This window comes from Gallinula chloropus (genome assembly GCF_964237585.1).
Source record: "Gallinula chloropus genome assembly, chromosome: 18".
Classification (NCBI taxonomy): Eukaryota; Metazoa; Chordata; class Aves; order Gruiformes; family Rallidae; genus Gallinula; species Gallinula chloropus.
Window position 1 is genome coordinate 10,173,092 of NC_140103.1, and position 19,588 is coordinate 10,192,679.

At 48.6% G+C, this 19,588-nt stretch overlaps 1 protein-coding gene across 1 annotated transcript in view; it reads right to left on the reverse strand.

The window, feature by feature from the left end:
* EHMT1 (euchromatic histone lysine methyltransferase 1) overlaps window positions 1–19,347 on the reverse strand; it is a 60,537-nt gene extending 41,190 nt beyond the window's left edge. Inside the window, exons 1-4 of the mRNA XM_084272368.1 lie at window positions 19,286–19,347; window positions 9,305–9,861; window positions 6,669–6,710; window positions 612–789 (exon numbers count right to left, since the gene is read on the reverse strand). Of these exons, the coding sequence (XP_084128494.1) occupies window positions 612–789; window positions 6,669–6,710; window positions 9,305–9,861; window positions 19,286–19,331 (823 nt within the window). The 5' untranslated portion in view covers window positions 19,332–19,347. The remainder of the gene's footprint in view (window positions 1–611; window positions 790–6,668; window positions 6,711–9,304; window positions 9,862–19,285) is intronic.
* Window positions 19,348–19,588: the final 241 nt, after the last annotated feature.

Sequence of the window (19,588 nt, forward strand, 5' to 3'; positions counted from 1 at the left end):
TGAAGGGCTCTCTCACACAAAATCCTGTTAACCTCATCACTTCTAAAGTTGTAGTTCATGGCAAGCAGTTGTTGTGGTGATAAACAAAGTCCTTCAGAACTGACAGAAGCATCTCCAGACTATCACACAGGAAGATGGGATGAAAGTGTCTCCTCTAACACAATCTTTTAGCAGGGGTGATCCTTGGTGTGGTGGTGCTGATGGAGGACACCTACCTGCCCACACTGCCTGGGAGGATCCTGCACCCCAGAAACAAGGTGGTGCAGGAAAGAATGCAAGGCAGGTGTTCTCCACAGAGCAGAGAGCTGGTGGGCTTCACTACTTTAACAGGGGACTGTGAGAGTACTGTACCCTGTACAGTGTCCAGAGGAGACCAGAGGACACAAGCATCACACTTGCAACAGGCGCTTGCAGAGAACCCGCTCCATGAAACTGCATCTCTCCAACTGGGTCTGCAGCAGCACCAAAGGAAACCCCAAAGGAGGTTCAGTGGGGAAAAGGAACTCACAGGGGTCCTTGCTAACCTGTCTCATCCCACACCCAACCACACACACACACACACTGGTTTGGGAGGTGGGTGTTGTTAGGGATTGGCAATCTATTGTCTTTACCCGTCTGCGACTTTGTGGTGGCCACATAGCTCTGGTTCTGAGGTAGTGACTGGTGAAGGCCCGGGAGAGAGGGCAACGGCAACGGCTTCCCAAACTCCAGGACGTTTTTGTTTCCTTCTTCCTTGGATTCTTTTTGATCTCTACTGTCTCTCCCATCTTTGGGGTCTTTATTTGCATGCTGGAAAACAAAATGCATTTAAATTGAGCCGCTGGATTAAGAAAAACAAAGTCAAGAACATAAAGTTAATTCCTTTTTCTCAAACATAACGTGTTTGAGACTTTGATGTGAAGACAGGACCACCCATCCCCAGCAAAGCAGGCAGCCCCTCCTCCAGTACATGTTACTTTGCCTCAACACTGAGAGGGGAACACTCCCAGGCTGCTGCTCCTACCCCTGTGGAGGGTGCTGCCCTGGAAGTTGAAAGGCTGACCCACCCCCCCCCCAAGCAACTGCAGAATGTGAGAGGGCCAGACACTGTTTACTCAGGTATTTGGTTGGCATTGGAGAAGGTGGTTGAGTGCAGGAAATGCACCTATTCACTGAAACAAGCCCTGAGTGTGGCTGTCACATCAAGCATGCACAAGAAGAAATCTGGCAGACATATTTTGGAAGAGCAGGTGGCAATGGAAAGGCCTTTTCCTTTTGGACAGCATTTGGCACAAACAAGACTTCACAATGCCTTGTGTCCCACCTCCAGCCCCGTACACACCATAACATGAGCGAAGAAGGGATTTGCTTAACACTGTAGGTTCATCTAGTGCTGCCACTGGTGCAGCAATCCCCTGCCCGAGCCTACCTGAACCAGGTTCTGCCAAACAGCCCAAGCTGCTGCAACACCAGGCACAGGGCGGGCTACAAGCTCCTAAAACCTGACCAAGGCTTCAGAGAATTTCAGAGATGCCCCTGCACCCCCTGACACCAGACCCTAAGGCAGCTTCCACCTGCTCCGATTCGAGCTTGAACTCAATGCAAAGCCTCATCCAGCACCTCTGGGTGGGAAAGGAGGTTCCTACAGCCCCATGTCCCACTGCACCGGGACTTCTGTGGCAACCAGAGAGCTGCCACTCCGACCTGACATCTTACACAGGATCTGCCCTGTCCCAGCTGCACCCAACCCTCTCCATGCATCTGTCTGCTCAACTGTCAGGCAGGTTTGGCAGAGACACTGCAGGTAACTAAGCACAGTTAGCAGGCTGCAGGCTGGGAAGTCGCAATGTTTTAGTGCTGCTATAACATTGGGTTTGGGTGGGAAAGAGAGCTCAGAGATCCCCCAGTGCCCCCCCTGCCATGGGCAGGGACACCCCCACCAGCCCAAAGCCCCATCCAACCCGGCCTTAAACCCTGCCAGGGATCCCGGGGCAGCCCCAGCTTCTCTGGACACCCTATGCCAGGATCTCCCCCCTCCCTGGGATGGATTTCTTCCCAACACCTAATGTAAATCTCCCCTCTTCCAGTTTAAACCCATTCCCCCTCCAGCAGAATCACAGAATGGTTTGCGTTGGAAGGGACCTTAGAGATCATCCAGTTCCAAACATTTCTTAGGAGACTTCTGAAGCAACAGCTGAAATACCCAAAAAGAAAGAGGAATATGGGGAAAAAAGAAAGAAAAAAGCCATAGGGGCAGGAGAAGCAGCAAGTAATGAAACCAGCCTTTAAAGTCCAGGTTCAGACAGGACTCTTAGACACTGCTTTCAAGTACCATGACCTTGTGAACAAATGGGGAAGCGACTGGTTCTCCTAATTATGGCTCTGCCATGTGCACACTGCTGGCAGGGAGCGAGGCCTTGGTGGCAGACAGAAAAGCTGTGATGATGATCAGAAATGACCTGCATAAAGAGGCCATCAAATTGCCAACCATCCCTGCATCAAGCCCGTAACTTATGACTCAATTGCCACGTCTTTCCTTAAAAGGCATCTAGTCCTGGATTAGCAGTTTCAAAAGATGACAAATCTCCCATATCCTTTGATACTTTGTCCCAGTGTTTAACTGCTCTCACTGTCAAGTAATTAAATGCATTATACTTTTTCAACTAAATTAAGAAGCGCCTTATCATCAGGAATTCTCACTCCAAGTAGATACTTACAGACAATGATCAACTTTTTTTTTTATTTAAAACTTTCTTTTCAATAAGTTTAATAGAATGAGCAGGCTGAGTGTCCACAGGATGCCTTACTGGACATCACGTCACTCCAGAGGCTGCTCCCAGTTGTTCTACACCTTAAAGGATGTCTGTCAGTTCCAGCCACAGCATGCTAGCAGTAGTCTCAACAATACTATTTATACCTCTTAGAAGCTCCTGGTTTATGGATCTAAAGGTTAACAGTAACTCTTGGCTACAGGGTTATCCAGAGAATTCCCAACTCCACTGGAACATCCACTGCTTTCCACTTTAAGTGAGAAAAGTGAGCTTGGGAGAGACAGACACCAAGCTGCCCCCAACCAGTGTACACAAGGGCTGGGTTTTTAAGAGCAGGACTCTCCCCAAACGTGCTGTCACTCCCAGACATCAAGGATTTGCATTCAGACCAGGCCAGGCTGTTTGGAAGAACATCATCAAATTTTAAATGAAAAACTGAAAAGCTGTATGTTATTTGCTTGGGGTTTTTCTTTCCCCCTGTAATTACAACATGAAATAAATTAAAAATCTTCATTGGGGCTGCATGATAACTGTTAAAATGTGATTTTTTTTCATGCAAATTCTGGTAAAAGAGTTTTTCAAATCAAATGAAGCCATGTGAGACAGGGGGTATGTGCAGCAATGCTAAAGAACAGGGATTACCAGAGAGGGGACCAGATCCCTGGGAAGCCTGATGGCACAGGAACCTGAGCAGGCCAGCAGTAACACATACCAAAAAGCACAACAACTCTGTGTGTGTGTATCACACATATAAAAATAATCCTAAATCCAGGGAGGGTAATAAAAAGGACCAGTAAAGATTTGCAGGTTTCTCACCACCCATCTCCACCCTTCACTCGATGAAACAGTTGCACTTTGTTGCTAATTAAGTTTTGCCCATCCAGCACCTAAAGCCTTTAGTGGATGAAACTGTTCTCATTCCTGAGATCTCTGCCAGTTCTAAGTCAGCCAGACTCGAGCCTGGAGGTACAGCCCATCTGGGTCTCCTCCACCAGGCTTTTCTCATCTGAATTTCCTCCTGTGGTACCAGCTCATCCCATGCACAGGGCTGTAAAGTCACTATTTCGTTTTGGGCATTGCAAGGAATAGCCAGGAAGCTGAAAACAGCTATTCCAAGGGTCAGGACAAGTATTTCCAGAGATGCTTGTGTCTAGAAACAGCAAATATGGGATCACAACTATGTGTAACGCCACTGTGAGGAAATACAGTCAACAAAACTGCTTAGACAGGACAAGAAGATGGTATTTTATGTGTTCATAATTGAACTTAAGTGCTTTCTGCATTTTAATGGGATTGGCCATGTCTCTATTATTGGCACAGAAGTCTCTTACAGCAGAGGGAGAATTTACTAAAAATGGCAAACGACACTGTGTGTATATATATATATGTAAAATATTAATTTTTTTTAAATTCCAAAAGTAAATATACAGAATAAGCAAATCTTACTAATTAAAGCCCTCACTGGTTGAGCAGACTGCACACAGCATCCTTCCTGCAGCCCCACAATTAAGAGGCCTTTTCATTACCAAAGCTAGCAACAACCAAAGAGAAACCAGCCCAGAACATCTCCAGCTTAGACATATGAGCTGTTTTATTTCTCCTGCTTTAAGGATTTTCATCTCCATCACAGTACAAGGTTGGGACCAAAGCCAACTAGCCAGGAGGCCTAAACTAACCGCCACTGCCACAGGGTGACACGGCTGTTGTTGGAGAACAACCCTCTTCTCTCCATCCATCGGCTGGGTGCAGAGGGGCAAGGAGATTTGCACTGAGGCGCTGTGTTTGAAGAGCACAAAACAGCAGCTCCCAGGGGGATCTGCCTCTAACAGCTGATATTTAAGCAAGAAATACCAGCCTGCTATAAAAGCTGTATCACAAGCAGCTGACAGTGCCTGCAGGAGCTGTACTGGCATTACCTTTCCTCTGCTGCTGCAGAATCAGAGTTTTTCCTACAGCTGCAGGGGGATCCTGACCCCTGCCTGAGCCTTACCTTGGAGCAACAAAAAGGCACCTGCAGGGTTTGGGCTTAATCTAGATGAGACAAGCTGCAAGGCTGGTCCACCCATTAGCACCCTTCTAACCTGCAGCTCAACTCCTGCCCCTTGAATAACACCATGCTGGTGTGGCTGTGCTGATTGGTGTGCACTCTAACCCAAGCTGCACACCTGCACTTGGTGGGTTTCAGAACTGGGCTGTGCAGGGGAGAGGATGCTGCCAGGAGAGGGGACACCCCACTCCTTGTCCCTGTTCCCTCCCAGATCCAGGAGCTCTAGGGAAAGCGAGTGCCATACACCAGCTCAAACGGAAAGAGGGTGGCTCAAACCAGTTTCAACAAGAAGTCACCCAACAGAAATAGGTCTGCTGGGGACCGGGGACGGTTATTTCTGTGGGCTGTGGTCAGCAGCTGGGGCAGGCCCCTCTGGTGGGCGCAGCTGTGTCAGCAGCACCAACAAAGCCAGTTAAATACGAAATGCAGAACACACATTCACTTTTTCCCTCCCTCTGCAGCAAAGCTCTCTGTAGGGAGTCCAAGGGCAGCCCATGGCCACGTCACTCCTCAAGGAGATCTCCTGCAGCAGATGTTTTACTGTGGCCAAGCTCACGCATGAGGGCTTCAGCTTTCAGTCCACCCATGCACCCCTGGGCTCCACACCCCCCACCCCCCTGGTGAGGGACCTGGATGGGTGCTCCTTCTAGGTTCAGATAGGCTGACAGCAGCGGCCACACTCAGCTGGAGAGCTCCATTTCACTAGCCCTGTACTCTTCTTTCCATCTAATTCCTCCCGCACAAGGAGACAATATCCCCACCAGGCCCTGCCTTTGTTCTGAGCTTTGTGCATACCAGAGGGTCTGAGCCTGGCTGAGCAACCCCAGACGCTTACAAACCGCCAACTGCCACCTGCCCAGACCCAAGAGACCAACACAAGATGTTCTTGGGCCAGGAGCTCCTGCAGAGCAAGCCACAGACCACGTCAGCACGCTGCCGCAGCACTGCTGGGCACTGACACGGAAAATACTACTTCACAGCAACACCAGCACAGACAGAAAGCAAGCAGCTCAGCGGCCCTGGGATGAGACATTTGGTGGCAGTGCTGCTTACAGGTACAGTCTGATGATTTTTGGTAGAAAAAACAACACAAGCAAAGCATCTGGAATAGGCTGCCAAGGGAGCTGGTGGAGTCTCCATCTGGAGAGCCCCGTCTGGATGCTGACCTGTGCAATATGAGCTGGGGAGCTGCTTTGGCAGGGGGGTTGGACCCCATGAGCTCTCCAGGTCCCTTCCAACCCCTGTGATTCTGATTCTATGATTCTATGATCTGCTGCTGCAAGCTCCTCCTTTCTGCCCGAGCTTTGTCTCCCCCAGTTCAAATTGGTACCCTACATTTTGGGCTCACACTCTGAAGCAGGCTGACATATTCATTTCACAGACTTTTACTCTACTCCTTCTGACAGTTCAGTTCCTCAACTCTGTCCTTGACACAGCATAAAAAAAAAATCACACAGCTCATGGTCACCAAGTCATAAACAGAAACGTTAATGTGAGGTTCTCAGCTCGGGTATCTGCTCCTCCTATCTCAAGACAGCTATGGGATGCTTTGACTGCCTGTTGTCCTTCATCCCTTCCAGACGGGTCTTCATGATGCTAAGCTCATGGCCTGGAGTTTTCTGAGCCGGTGGACCTTCTCCAAGCTCCACACACACACTTGCCTTTCAGTCTGGCTCTGAAAACTTTTGGGTTCTTAACAGGGTTGTAAATTGATTAAGGAAGGAAGGAAATTAATTAAATAAATTAGTCTAAAGTGTTTATGTTGCTGCACTAATCAGAAGGGGAGCAGAAACGATGCTGTCAACATCTCTTCTGAGGTCACTGTTGAAAAACCACCCTAACATGCAACAAATATCAATTAAAATTATCACCTGTTTCAGATTCAGCTTCGATCCCAATTCAGGAAGCAAATCCTAAACACAGAAAAAGCTGGTTAAATTTGTCAGAAAACTATTTTCTTTCTTTCTTTCAAAGACCAGTCCACACGTGCAAGTAGATGTTCCCAAGGTCCCCTGACAACTACTGCATTACAGAAAGGAATTTTTTAGCCCCAGCAGGTTTCTGCAGGAACCAGGACAAGCACACATTTATACTTTGCAGGCAATAAAATACCTTCCTCTCACCCCTCTCCCAGGCAGCACACATCCGCACGAACAGTCTACCAAAAAACCAAGAAAGCTCTAAAAAAAGTAGCAGCAAAGAGAACTACTGTGTCCTGTAATATCAACTTCTGGGTGATTTCCACAATTCCTTTCCTGGAATACAGCACCTGCTCTCTTGGTGTTTTTGAAAGGGAAAAGGTGTGAACGTGGAGGCTAGTGCCTGAAGTTATTGCAAGGCTGTAGTAAGGCTGTGCTGAGGAGGAGCCTCTTACACACAGCTCGACAAAGCAATAATCAGGACAGAAAAATGACAACTAGCAAAGAAAATAGCATGTAAATTCAAAAGACAATGGGGAAAATTAGGTAGCAATTATCAGGAGGGCCGAACAAAACAGATGTTTCGTTGTCTTGCAGAAACACAATCAAATCTGGAGTTCACATTCAGATGCAGTGGCCTCTTCTCACCACTCTCCTTAGGAGTTTTGTTTCTCTCCCTATTTTAAGCCCAAGGGGAAAGGCCAGAGGTGCTGAGGATGGGCCAGGCACTTTCCAGAGCAGCCCAACAACTGCAGGCTTTGCTTCTGGAAGCCACTGCTTCTACGTGAGCAAATAACCCCCAACAGCACTGTCAGAGCAGCTCGTGTGCTGCGAGCGATCCCAAACCCTGCGTGCAGCTTCCCAGAGAGCAGCCTCCAAGCCCAAGGGGCTGCATAAAAATATTCTTCTGATGTATCATAAAATATGGATGAGGAAAACACTCCCTCCTAACCTAGCAGTTGTCTTTTAGAAGGGAATTGCCTCTTTCAATTGCTCAGCCCCCAAGGGATCTCTCCCTGTCAGACACCACGAGGGTCTGGGGGTTTGCCCGGCCTAATTGAAGTGCAGGACACGGTGCTGGAGGAAAGCTGCGAGGCAGCTCTGGGTGCAGAGCCCTGTTTGGGTAAGAGACAGCCCTTCCACGGGCTTTCCATCAGGCTGTGGGCAATGCATCTGGGCTTTCCCACTTGCAAGGCAGAGAACACAGCAGGGCTACGAGAGGGGGAAGATTCAGACACACTGGGGGAAGACAGAGGGGAAGCCAGCGGTTTGGGAGGAGGGTTGGGAAATGGTGGCAGGCGTGGTTTCTGCCCCGCTGCTGAGGCCGGGTGCCCACAAGGTCTGTAATCTTGATGTGCCCTTTGGACTCCCACCTGCTCCTGCAGGCACAGGTGGCCAGGTGCCACCCATCTCTTTTCATTTTTTTTTTTCTCTTCTCCCCCACTCCAGACCACAGCGGTTCCCAGCTCTGAGACCTCCACGTCGTGTCACTGCTGCTGTGCTGCAACACCTGGGTGACATCTGAGGGTATCTCTGCATTAGCTTGTCTGTAAAACGCTGGTAGCTCCCAGCAATTCACTGCACCAACCTTTACAAAGCAGCAGCAGCAGCATCCCATCTATTTCTGGGTGTGACTCAGTGCCAAGCAGGGCTCACAATCCTTTCCTTGACCTGAGGGCAGGATAGCTACAGGCTAGGCTTGCTCCCCCATCACTAGGCATAGCACAACTCATGGTAGTTAAATATAAAGCATCACAGGCCTGCAGACTGAGCACTCATAGCAGAGATCTGTCCACTCCAGGATCTACTCTCTACCTTCGGCAAAAGAACCCAAAAGAGAACCAAAAGAACCAAGCCTGGCTGACAACAAAGACAGACCCTTTTCTATTCACCCCACTAAAACACCAATGCAGCAGATGACTTCACATCTCCTTTTGCCTCCTTAAAAAAAAAAAAAAGGCAGAGTTCTGTTTTGTTAAGTGATGGCAAATCCACCCATAAGGATTCTGGAGGGAAGATTTCTGAACAAGTTGCAGGCAACACAGAGAGAGAAAGAAAACATCATCTGGTTTACTACTGTAACGATACAGCAATGCAATCAAGTTGCCCAACTATCAGCTTCTTGCCAGCTTCCAAGCTTAGGAGAAGCCTCAAGTTCACATGCTACGCTTAATTTCCTTTGGGTCAAACTTAGAAGAAATCTAATTTGTTTCACAAGCAGCTCTGGAGTTCAGCAGACGGCTGATGAGCAATAGAGCCAAAAGAGAAAAGGCCATTTAGTGCCTCGCATAGATCTGCTGGAGAAGGTAATTGATCAATGATATATTTAGAAACACACTGGGGAAGAGAGCTGATGGTGGCCACGTGACTCCATTTTAACACTTCTGTCTCACTGTAGGAAGAGGAAAAAACCCCAAACATACATTTATATATATATATATTTATATTTATATATATATACAAAAAACCCCACCTCAGTCCACTCAGTGGGACACCTCCAAACTACACGGTCCCCCTCTCCCACCCTCAAAGAAAGCCAAGAGCAGTGGCAGCACAGCAGCACTGACTGCTGGGCACATATACATTACCAAGCTGGGGGTGGGTTTAGGCATCGTCTTCCGTGCTCTGTGGACCTTGACTTCAGTGTTAGCAGCGGTGGCTTTTTTAGCATCCATGTCCTTACTGCCCTCCCCGAGCTTGGCTGGCATCGTGGCTTGCATCTGAGAAAAGGAGCCCACAGTTCTTCCTTTGCTTGCTCCTCCTGGAAGGGTTTTTGCAGCATGGCCGGTGAGAGAAGCAAAGGTGCTGGTAGTCCTTAGAGGTTGCTCCTGTGCCATCTGCTTGGTTAGGATATATCCATTGCTCCCTGTCACAGAAGTCTGTGTGAAGTCATTAGCTTTCATATGGTTTTGCTTCCCAGTTTCGCCATCTCGTTCAGAAATGCCATTTTCTGCTATCCTATTTAATTTAGTACTAGAGTCCTGCTGGCTCACTTTTGTATTGTCCTGAGTGTTTTTAGCTGGGTTTGGGTGGCCACCAGCTTCGCTGTGCTCACAGGAACCGTTGGTTTCACCATCTACTGCCATTTTTTGTTCCCCTGCTTGCTTTTCTGTTGCATTTTCATCTGCAGCCATGGCATTAAACCCTGGAGAAAGAGGGAGGAGAAGGAGGAAGAGAGAAGGACAGTGTCATAAACAGTATCACAACTCCACAGAGAAGGTACAGCTACTTACAGTGGCCAATGAAGAGCAAACCTCTCCCCCAGAAAACTGCTTGCTCTATATATCCATTTTGGTTGCTCACTCACCTACCTGACCGGCTTGGCTGGATCCTCAGATGGTGAAAATTGGGGTGGCTCAGTTAAGAGCAGAGCACTCATTCTCACTTGCCTCAGCTGCAGATGTGGCCATTTATTCCCAACTATGGATTTTTCAAGGTAAATATTATCTTTAGCTTTTCCAATAACTACATTTATTGGACCATATGTCAACACCTCGCATGTCAAACAAAGCACTGCCCAATCATGCACTCGGATCTCGGGCAAAGCCCTTCACAGGGCCAGACTGACACAGGGAAGGCTTGCTGGTAGGGCTGTACAGGTAAGGCTTTTTTGGCACAGACACAGCTCAGCAGCTACATCAGGGCTCTGCTGCTGAGTGAAGTGTCACAAGGAGTAACTCCCTGGCCATCACAACTCCCCTGGAAATGGTGTCCAGTGGAGAGTGGCACTTTTGCCGGGATGGAGCAGCACAGGAGGAGGATTCATGGCGTCACTTCAGAGGCAACAGCCAAAGTAAACACAGGGGTGAAGCACGTTAAATGCAATTTTAGATAAAACCAATTCCAATGCAGTGAGATTTTTGCAGACTGACTGAAAGCTCACGCACAGATCAAACAGTAGCGTGCACCTAAGAAGTCTTTTTCCCTCCCTCCCTAACATTTCCATTCTCCCCATCAATGAATTCATCCCACCAGAGATTTCAGACCTGAGCTGAAACATACTCAGTGTGCAGGCCATGTACTTGCAGAAAGGTTTCTGACGTGACAAACTAGCAGCTCCCCAGGCAACCAGGAGGAATAACAATTCACCGGCACGTTCAGTCAAACGATTAAATCAACCTGCTGTTAGGGATCCCTCGGATTGTTTTCTTTCCAGAGGCCAGACAGTTATGAAAAGCATCATGAGAAGTACCAGCAAAAGCTCTGTCCAAGTGGGCTGTCAGAGCTGGTAGGACTGATTTACAACCAGCTCGAATCAAAGCAATTTTCACCTACAGTATTCAGAAGGGCCCAGAGTCAAACCGAAGGACAACTGTGCAAGCCAGTCCAGCACGCTGGGTATCAGCATCTCATTTCATGCTGCTCTTGAAGCCCAAGCACTCAAGGAACACAATATGCTGAATGTCTCTGCTGATCTGGCAAAAATCTGATGCAAGGCTAAAGCATGAAGAACCACCAAGGTCCTGGATCCCAGGGTGCCAAGTCCAACATACCCGGGCTGATGTTCAAGGCTGAGCTCTGCAGGGATTTGCTGCGTGTCCCTGAGCGCTCACAGCTCAGGGCAAGCTTCACCAGGGAGGAGCAGCAGCACTGGACAGATGACCAGAACAGCTCTTCCCAAAAAGTGCCAAATTCCCTTTGTTTCCCTGGGAAGCAAATCCCTCCACAACTATTTGAGGGCCTGCCCACCCTCTTCTTTCTACTGCTTGTTAACGTATCCATTCCGTCCATCTCCTCACCACTGGTTTCATCTAAATGATTTAAATACAAATTTCTACATAGACAGCACTTGGAAACAACTAGGTTTCCCCAAACTTCCTGGGTTTTGGTGCCCATCTGAGATTTGAAAACAGTATTTCCAGCATTGCACTGAAAGTCAGCCTCAGAACAAGGGGGACAGTCCTAGTCCTGCTCCTTGTTTACAACCAAAAGCCACAGATGTTGGGCACTAAACATCTTAGTGCAAAGTGTCTTCAAACCCTGATGAGGAGCAGTAACTCTTCCCTGGGGTTCAACTCTGGACATTTTCTGTGACAAGACATCTGCACTAAGCAGTCCATTCTCCCCAAGCCCAGGGCAGCTCAGCCTGTGATTGTCTTGCATGTGGACTCTGCTGGCTCAGAGCTTCCAGAAAGAGCTCCAAAGCCTCACAAATGAGCTCCAAAGTGTTCACTGAAGCCCATGGAGGGAGGCAGAGGCAAAAATCCCGCCTCCAGGGGACAGTGAATGGTTCTTCAAGGACAACTCAAAGCCATGACCTCCATCTGCTGCCCTCTCACACCACCCAGACCACCTTCTGTGTACTGAGGGCTCTGATAAGAGCACAAGGGTTTGTTTTTGGAGGAGATAAAAGTGCTACTGTTTTCACTGTTATTTCAGTACTTGAAAAGCCTTGGGCAGAGGGAGCCAACAGCGATGTCCGTATTCTTTTAATCCTTGTTTCTCTTTCTGCATTCAGTGTCTTTAAAAGTTCATGCTGTGGCCACTTAACAATTATTCCAGCCAAGTCAGTGCCAGAAGAAAACAAAATCCCAAGATCCCTAACCACAGACAGCAGTTTCTAGTGCTCAGCAAGAGGCACCTGGCCGAACGAAGCCTTCAATATCCTTTGATTTAAATCCTGCACAGTCCCACCAGAGCAGTCAAATAACTTCAGTGGCTGACTATTAGATAAACTCAATAAGCAGAAGGCAAGAATTGCTCTACCTGCCACAGAGGCAACCAAACCAAGGTAAATTAGAGCACTGCCCCTGGGGAAACAGTAACTGCATTGCTCCAGAAAGTGTCATGGACTTCATGAAAAATCCATGAGGCTAAAATTAAAATCCCACATATTTTCCCCCATGCACACACTCTTATTAAGTGTGCAAAATGTAATGTGACTGACTGTGAAAGCACCATCAATCCCCTATAAACAGACACCAGACTTCCAAATCTGTACGACTGGAAATTTGACAGAACAAAGAGATGAAACTTCATAGTCCCCAAAGTTGCCCAAAACCAGAGAACCTGACAGCAGCCATCAGGGCTGTGGGTTTAATCTAACAGGACTCTGCACCCCCCCTGCCCTGCTGTACATGTCTGCACATGTTGCAGGTCAAAACAAGTCCTGGGGCTCCCAGCACAGGCTTCATCAAACAGGGAGAGACCCCACAACAGGCCTGAGACATCATGGGCAAGGCTGTCCGGCGCTGCTGGGAAGGGCTGCTTTGGGGAAAGATCATCTCCACCCTCCTTCTCCTTTTTCTGGCAACACTAAAACAAATTCATACATACTTTGGCATGGCCTTGTTTTCTCTAAACTGACTCTGTACAGCACAGGGCTCCTGCGAGAACATCGAATAAAAGACATCCCCATGAAGAACTAGTTCACATCAGGAGCTGCACAGCTTAAAAAGATGAGGCAACTCAAGTAAGCCAGCCTGGTTTTCACAACCCAAAATACCTGTTCTGGTAACAGGAAAACAGGAGTTGCTGTCCCAGGCTGGGCTACCGCTCCGCTGGCCACAATGTCCCACAGCATCTGTAAGTCCAACCACCTTCGGCAAGGCTTAGGCACACACTTAGCTCTGCATGTTTACCAGCATTGCTGAATAGACACAGTTCAGTATAAATTCACACTTTTTCTGAAATACAGCCTATAGGAACATAAACTAGAGACAGCAGGAACCTCACAGCAGAGAAATACTGAATAGAACAGCCTGCTGTGCTCTTCCACAGCACCGGACGGCTCGAGCAATCCTTGTCCCTGACAAGACCTTTTCATCTCCCCTTTTCCATTATTTAAAAAAAAAAAGTTTCACTGCAAACCTGCTAAAATCTTGATTTCAAATACATCTCATGGCAACGACTTTTCTTCTTGAAAACGCAGTTCAACAGGTTCTCTGCTCTTCTGCACTGCGAATGCAAGGGAATAAAAATCTGAAGTTGGTATATCTCTAAAACTTGGCACTATTCATTCCTTCCAAATAGAGCAAAATTATGCCTCTTCCACATTCACTTTACCCTTCAAGTCCCTCATTGTTCCTTAACCTACAACCATTCTTTACTGAAAAAAAAAATAAAGGTAGAAAGATACAGCCTTGGAGAAAGGCGTCTCCCGTCGGATGCCAGCATACCTGCTGCCATGTAGCTCATCCCATTATCCAAAAACCCCAAAACTGTGGTGGTGACACCAGCCACATAACCATGTGTTTATAGACTGTATCCTCCTATTCCTTCCAATGTCACTGCTTGCAGCTGGAAGAAAAAGCCACCTGCGTCCAAGTGTCTCACTAACTGCCTCAAAGCCCGACAGCCTCCCTTGATGCTCGCAGGCTGCAAGCTGCGGCTTCCTCACCGGCAGTAGCAGTCTGTGAGCCTTGCCAAGCCGGGAAGTTTCCCAGTGAACTCCTTAACCTGGGCTCCAGGAGGGTCTACTCAGCATATTGGAGACTCTGTTCCCCTTGGGACACAGCTGCCTACAACAATAATCCGTCTTTCTTCCTCTGAGGAGGTGGCAGTGGTGCAGCTGGTAGGCCTTTCCCCCTGGGTAGGCCCCTCTGGCATACTCTGCCCATCAGCCATGTCTCCACTAGCCAGAGCCTCAAACTGTGCTTCAGAGGCGACTGGAGGGGCAAGGAGGAAAACTGCCTGCTGCCCCAACCTTCAACCTGCCTCCATCCCTTCTTTCCATTTAGGCTTCTGCCTCCTGCCTCCCAGGAGCGAGATACAGGGCCCCATGAACCTGGGTTCTTCCTGCTGGATGCTCTCGTTTCTGTTTCGGGGAGGGCAGAGCTTAGCTACACCGGACTCTCCCTTGCTCAGCCTCCTTGATCCTCCTTAACCTTTCAAATCCCTCTCACAGCTCTGCCACCACGCTGCGCACATCCACCTGTTTAGAGTGCACACAAACCTCTCACCACTGCCACCCATTCCCAGCGCAAGGCCTGGTCCTCCCTGCAGCCTCTGACTGGACAGTTGGGCCTCTCTGGGGCTGCTCTGGCTGGGGCTCCATATCCCCTCCAAACAGCAGCACAAGTGCTGTGTCCGTTTATAGTTATACACACACATTTCACCCAGCTGCCTATGGGATTTTCCAGCCATTCCCAGTGCCAGGCAGCTCCAGGCTTGCAGCTGGGCCATGGGCCTTCAGCTTGGCAAGGGAAACATCCAGCTCCGCACTAAGCACGGGCAGAGCCGAAAGGAGAACCTCACGAATCTGAACAGCAGCACAGGTGCTGCAACCATCTGTAGTTACACACATACACATTTCAACCATTTTTTTTTTGCAGAACACTTTTAAAACACCACAGGTACGACAGCCCCTTGTTCAATACCCAACTCTCCCGCTGGTTAAACTTCTAAAGGCAAGAAATGCACCTGCTTATAATCCTTGGGTGGTGCCAGCTCCCTCCCACTTCCTCCTCCCAGGAAAAAAAGAATACTGGGAAGCCAAGAGAAGCCCAGCTGACAGAAGGAAGATGCTGACAGGATGGGGGCTGAAACCCTCTGGGATACCACAGTGCTGAGTACCAGGGGCAAAGAGATCATTGCTTCTCTCCTAAAGCAGCCACCTCTGCACTGGGAATGCAGAGGCTGCTGCTGCTCAGCAGTAAGCAGCGCTTTCCTCACTCACACAGCTCCCATCTGCAGTAAGTGGGGGAAAAGGAAAACTTAAAAAGAGGAAAATAAGATAAAAAAGACCCCACCAGGAATTTTAAACCCTGATGTTCTCTAAAAGGACTTCTTCTAAGTTCATTTGGGAGCGAAGTGGCTGTCACACCTCATCCAGCACTACGCTCCAGCACGATGGCCCTTGTAGAACAGCTGCCTGGGGAGAAGTCTCAGAAACGCTGAGGCTAATGGAGAAGTCTGTCACCGACTCCCCTTCCTGCTCCTTCATGCTGCTGTTTTATTGGAACTTTCCATATCTGGGGCTGGGGAATCAGCATTTGCCTTGAAAGGTCAAACCAGATGCAGCACTGAGTCAGGAGCTACGGACATTAGGAAGAGAACTGAAATTCCTGGCAGTTCTTGCAAAGTAACCACTTTTTAGTTAGTTTCTCTCCAAGTCAGACTAAAGACAATATGGCCTAAAAAAAGATGAGCACAACTTTTTTCCACTCATCTATTCCATCTCCCTACCCCTTTCCCCTCCCTGTCAAAGGGAAAGATCATCCTAAACTCACACCCGCTTGGAAACTGAACGAGAACATTTCCCCATGGACAACATGGACAGCCTCACCCGCAGTTTTTTGCCTATATGCACTGAGTAATTTTACACCAAGGGGACACCGAGTCTAGTAAGCAACTTACACCAGGCTTAGGCAGCTGGGACTCAACCCCCAAGACCCTCCACCCTAAGACCACCACAGCAAGGCCGCTCCCCAGAGCGCCCACCCAGCTCCCTGCCCAGTCCAACAGCACCAACAACTTTCTCCCCTGGGCCAGCAGCATTGGTGCTGGCACAAACGACAGGCCAGCCTGCTGAGGACAACTAACAAAGGGGCTGTGCTGCCCAAAACTGCAGACTATAAACTGGAGAGGCTCAGCTATCGCCACCCAAGAGTATGAGCCTTCCCTGCAAGAGGAGATCTTTGCAGGGATCTCCAACATGCTGGTGTGGGACCATCCGCCTGTTCAGAGCGCACACAAAGCTCTCACCACTGCCATCCATTCCCAGTGCAAGGCCGGGAACCGAACCACCATTATCTGTCCTGGAACTTGGACACTAGCTCTGTACAGTTTAGGGCTAAGCAAGGAGACAGTAGGGGCACCAAGCTGCCTGTGGGATTTTCCATCTATTCCCAGCGCTGGGCAGCTCCAGGCCTGCAGCTGGGCCACAGGCCTCTAGCTCAGCAAGAGAAATGTCCAGCTCTGCACTAAGCACTGACAGAGCTGAAAGGAGAACCTCACAGACCCAAACAGCAGCACAGGTTCTGAGTCCATTTATAGTTATACACACACATTTCACACAGCTGCCTGTGGAATTTTCCATCCATTCCCAGTGCTCCCAGCGCTGGGCAGCAGTGAGCAGCAACATGTTCACCTAGATTAGGTTGCTCAGAGCCCCATCCAGCCTTACCTTGAATCCGCCAACTCTCTGGGCACCCTGTGCCAGTGTTTCACCATCCATACTGTACAAAAATTATTCCTTTTAGGTATCTAAATCTACTTTATTCTAGTTTGAAGCCTTAATAAAAAGTCTGTTTAGAAGCCCCCTTTATGTACTGCAGAGCCACAATATGGTCTTCCCGCAGCGTTCTCCAGGCTGAACCAACCCAACTCTCAGCCTGGCTCCAGAGCAGAGGGGCTCCAGCCCTCAGATCATGCCCATGGTGTCCTCTGGACTCACTCCAACAACTCTGTCTCCTTTTTGCCCTGAGGACCCCCAAGGTGGACGCAGCACTGTAGCTGGGTCTCCACAGAATGGAGCAGAGGGGCAGAATCCCCAGCCCTGCTGGTCCCGCTGCTGGGGATGCAGCACAGGTACCTGGGTGGCTTTCTGCGCTGCACATTGCTGGGTCATGATGAGCTTCTTGTCCACGAACGCCCCCAAGTCCTCCTCCTCAGGGCTGCTCTCAATCCCTTCATCTCTCAGCCTGTATCAATACCGGGGGTTTTCCCAACCCAGGTACAGGAGCTTGCACTGGGCCTTGTTAAGCCTCAGGAAGTTCACAAAGGCCCAATTCCAGAGCTTGTCGAGGTCCCTCTGGATGGCATTTCATCCCTCAGGCATGCCAACTGCAGAACTCAGCTCGGTGTCACCAGCTAATTTGTTCAAGGTGTACTCGATCCCACTGTCTATGTTATTGATGAAGATATCCAGCAGTACTCAGTCCCATCCTTCTTGCTGAAGACCTACTAATGTTTAAGCAAATTTAAAGCAAGACAGAGTGCTTTTCCAGTTCACACCTTCCAGCTCCATACATTGCTGCCCATCCCTGAGTCAGGAACGGGGCTCAAAGAAACTATTTCATGCCCCCTTGCAGATGTAATGATTTCGCGTTCAAGCAACACTCAAAAACGTAACTCTCTGCCAACACTAAACACTGTTATTAACAGCATTTAGGGACATTAACTAATTGAACTCCTATGACAGCCACAGCTGGGTAACACCACATATAGCACAATGACGATGCAAGCCACCGTCTTTTACCAACGTGGTGTGCTTGGCAAGAGAAAGAGTCCAATCTGCACATCATCACAAGGACACAGACTATGCAGTTCAGATTTTAGGACCTTTCTTTCCCCAGGAACAGAACTGGACAATAAGCTGAAGTGGTTAGGAAGCTGGAGTCTTGAGACTGGACCTGCACAAGGAGGTTCCTCACAGCATTTGCTTTAAGTCAAAAATCAGTCAAGACACACAGGTGCAGAAACATCTCTCTTCCCACCCTCCTGGATTTTTACCTCCATAGGCTCTTGACACTTAACTCATGACCAACCAAGAGCTAAACAAAACTAAACAAACCAAACTACTGAGCCAAGAGGGGCAAAGGATCAAGATTAGAGTCTTCTCCCAGAGCAACGCAACCTCAGACATCATCTCTGCTCTGCCCAGACCAGAGGTTCATATGCCACCAGCGTCAGCAGCAGTGCTCACGTGCTCCCGGTTAATATGCAAGCACCATGGCCACATCTGACGCAGCATTCAACGTTCTGCCTGCTCTCAGCTCTATTTTCTAACCAGAGCAGCTTGACAATAACACTATGCTGGACAGGAGAGAAAGAAAAAGCCATGCTGTACTCACACACTTCTGAATTAAGGCCAAAATGTTGTTTCTAACTAAGATTAGGTATTTTGATGGGGCCAGTTCAGTGCTTTTCTAATGCTCTCTTATGGGAAGGAGAACAAAAATACACAAAATCCCTGCAGAGCTATAAGTAGTAACTAGTCAAGGAATAATAAAGCCGTAGAAAGAAAGGAGTAGGGGAGGGGAAGATAAAGGGCACTGTTAGGTTTTTTTCCCTAATCCCACTGACACATTTATTAAGCCCTCAGATTTGTGTGCACTCAACTCATAGACAACCACGCAGGAAAGACTTCATCAAATTAACACATGCACTGCATCCTGCAAAGGAAAAACAAGCAGAAACAACGCAGAAGCCACGAACCATCCTGCGACAGCACGGGGTGTGGAGAGTCTAACCCCACCAGCCATCCTGCAGTCAGCGGTGCCTGTTCCGGAGCAAGAGAGAAACTCACAGGAAAACAGCAAGTTAACTTTAATCGAGGCAGGAAAAGGGCTAGGTCATCGTGTGGCGTGGAGCAGAGTTCAGTTAAAACCAGGCACACAGAGAGGAGGTTCAAAGTAACTCCTTTAAGCTTCAGTGTCACACCAAAGCTGAAGTGAAAATGAGATATAGTTTTTTAGGTAGGTGGGGATGGATGGACCAAAAAGCAAATTTGCATCTTCTGGTTAAGAGCCCTGCTCAGAACCAATGCAGGAGAACGGAGCCCCTCCTGTTCGTGGGAGCACACCTGAGACCCTCAGGGTACAGAGCACATCTCCAGGCCCCCAGCTTTGTTTCCAAGTGCTGACCTCATTAGCAAGGTCTGGCACTCAACCGAAGCAGGTGCTCACCTTCCTCTTTGTTGTTGGTGATATCTTTCAGCAGCTCAGTCTTCATGCAGGCGTCTTTCCTTGTCTCTCCTTTACTCAGCAGTGTTCGCTACAGGACGGGTGAGAAGAGACAGGGAAGGAAGAAAAAAAAGAAGAGCTATCAGTGTTTAGCCCAATGTTTATACCTCCCTTGCATTTAAAATGAGAGAAAATCATGGACACATCCTGTTTACAATACGGGCAAATCTCATTCTGCAAAATAACACTGCCACCCAGGCACAGGTCAAAGATAAAACGGGCAAGTCTTGTCCTAGCTCAGAGCCC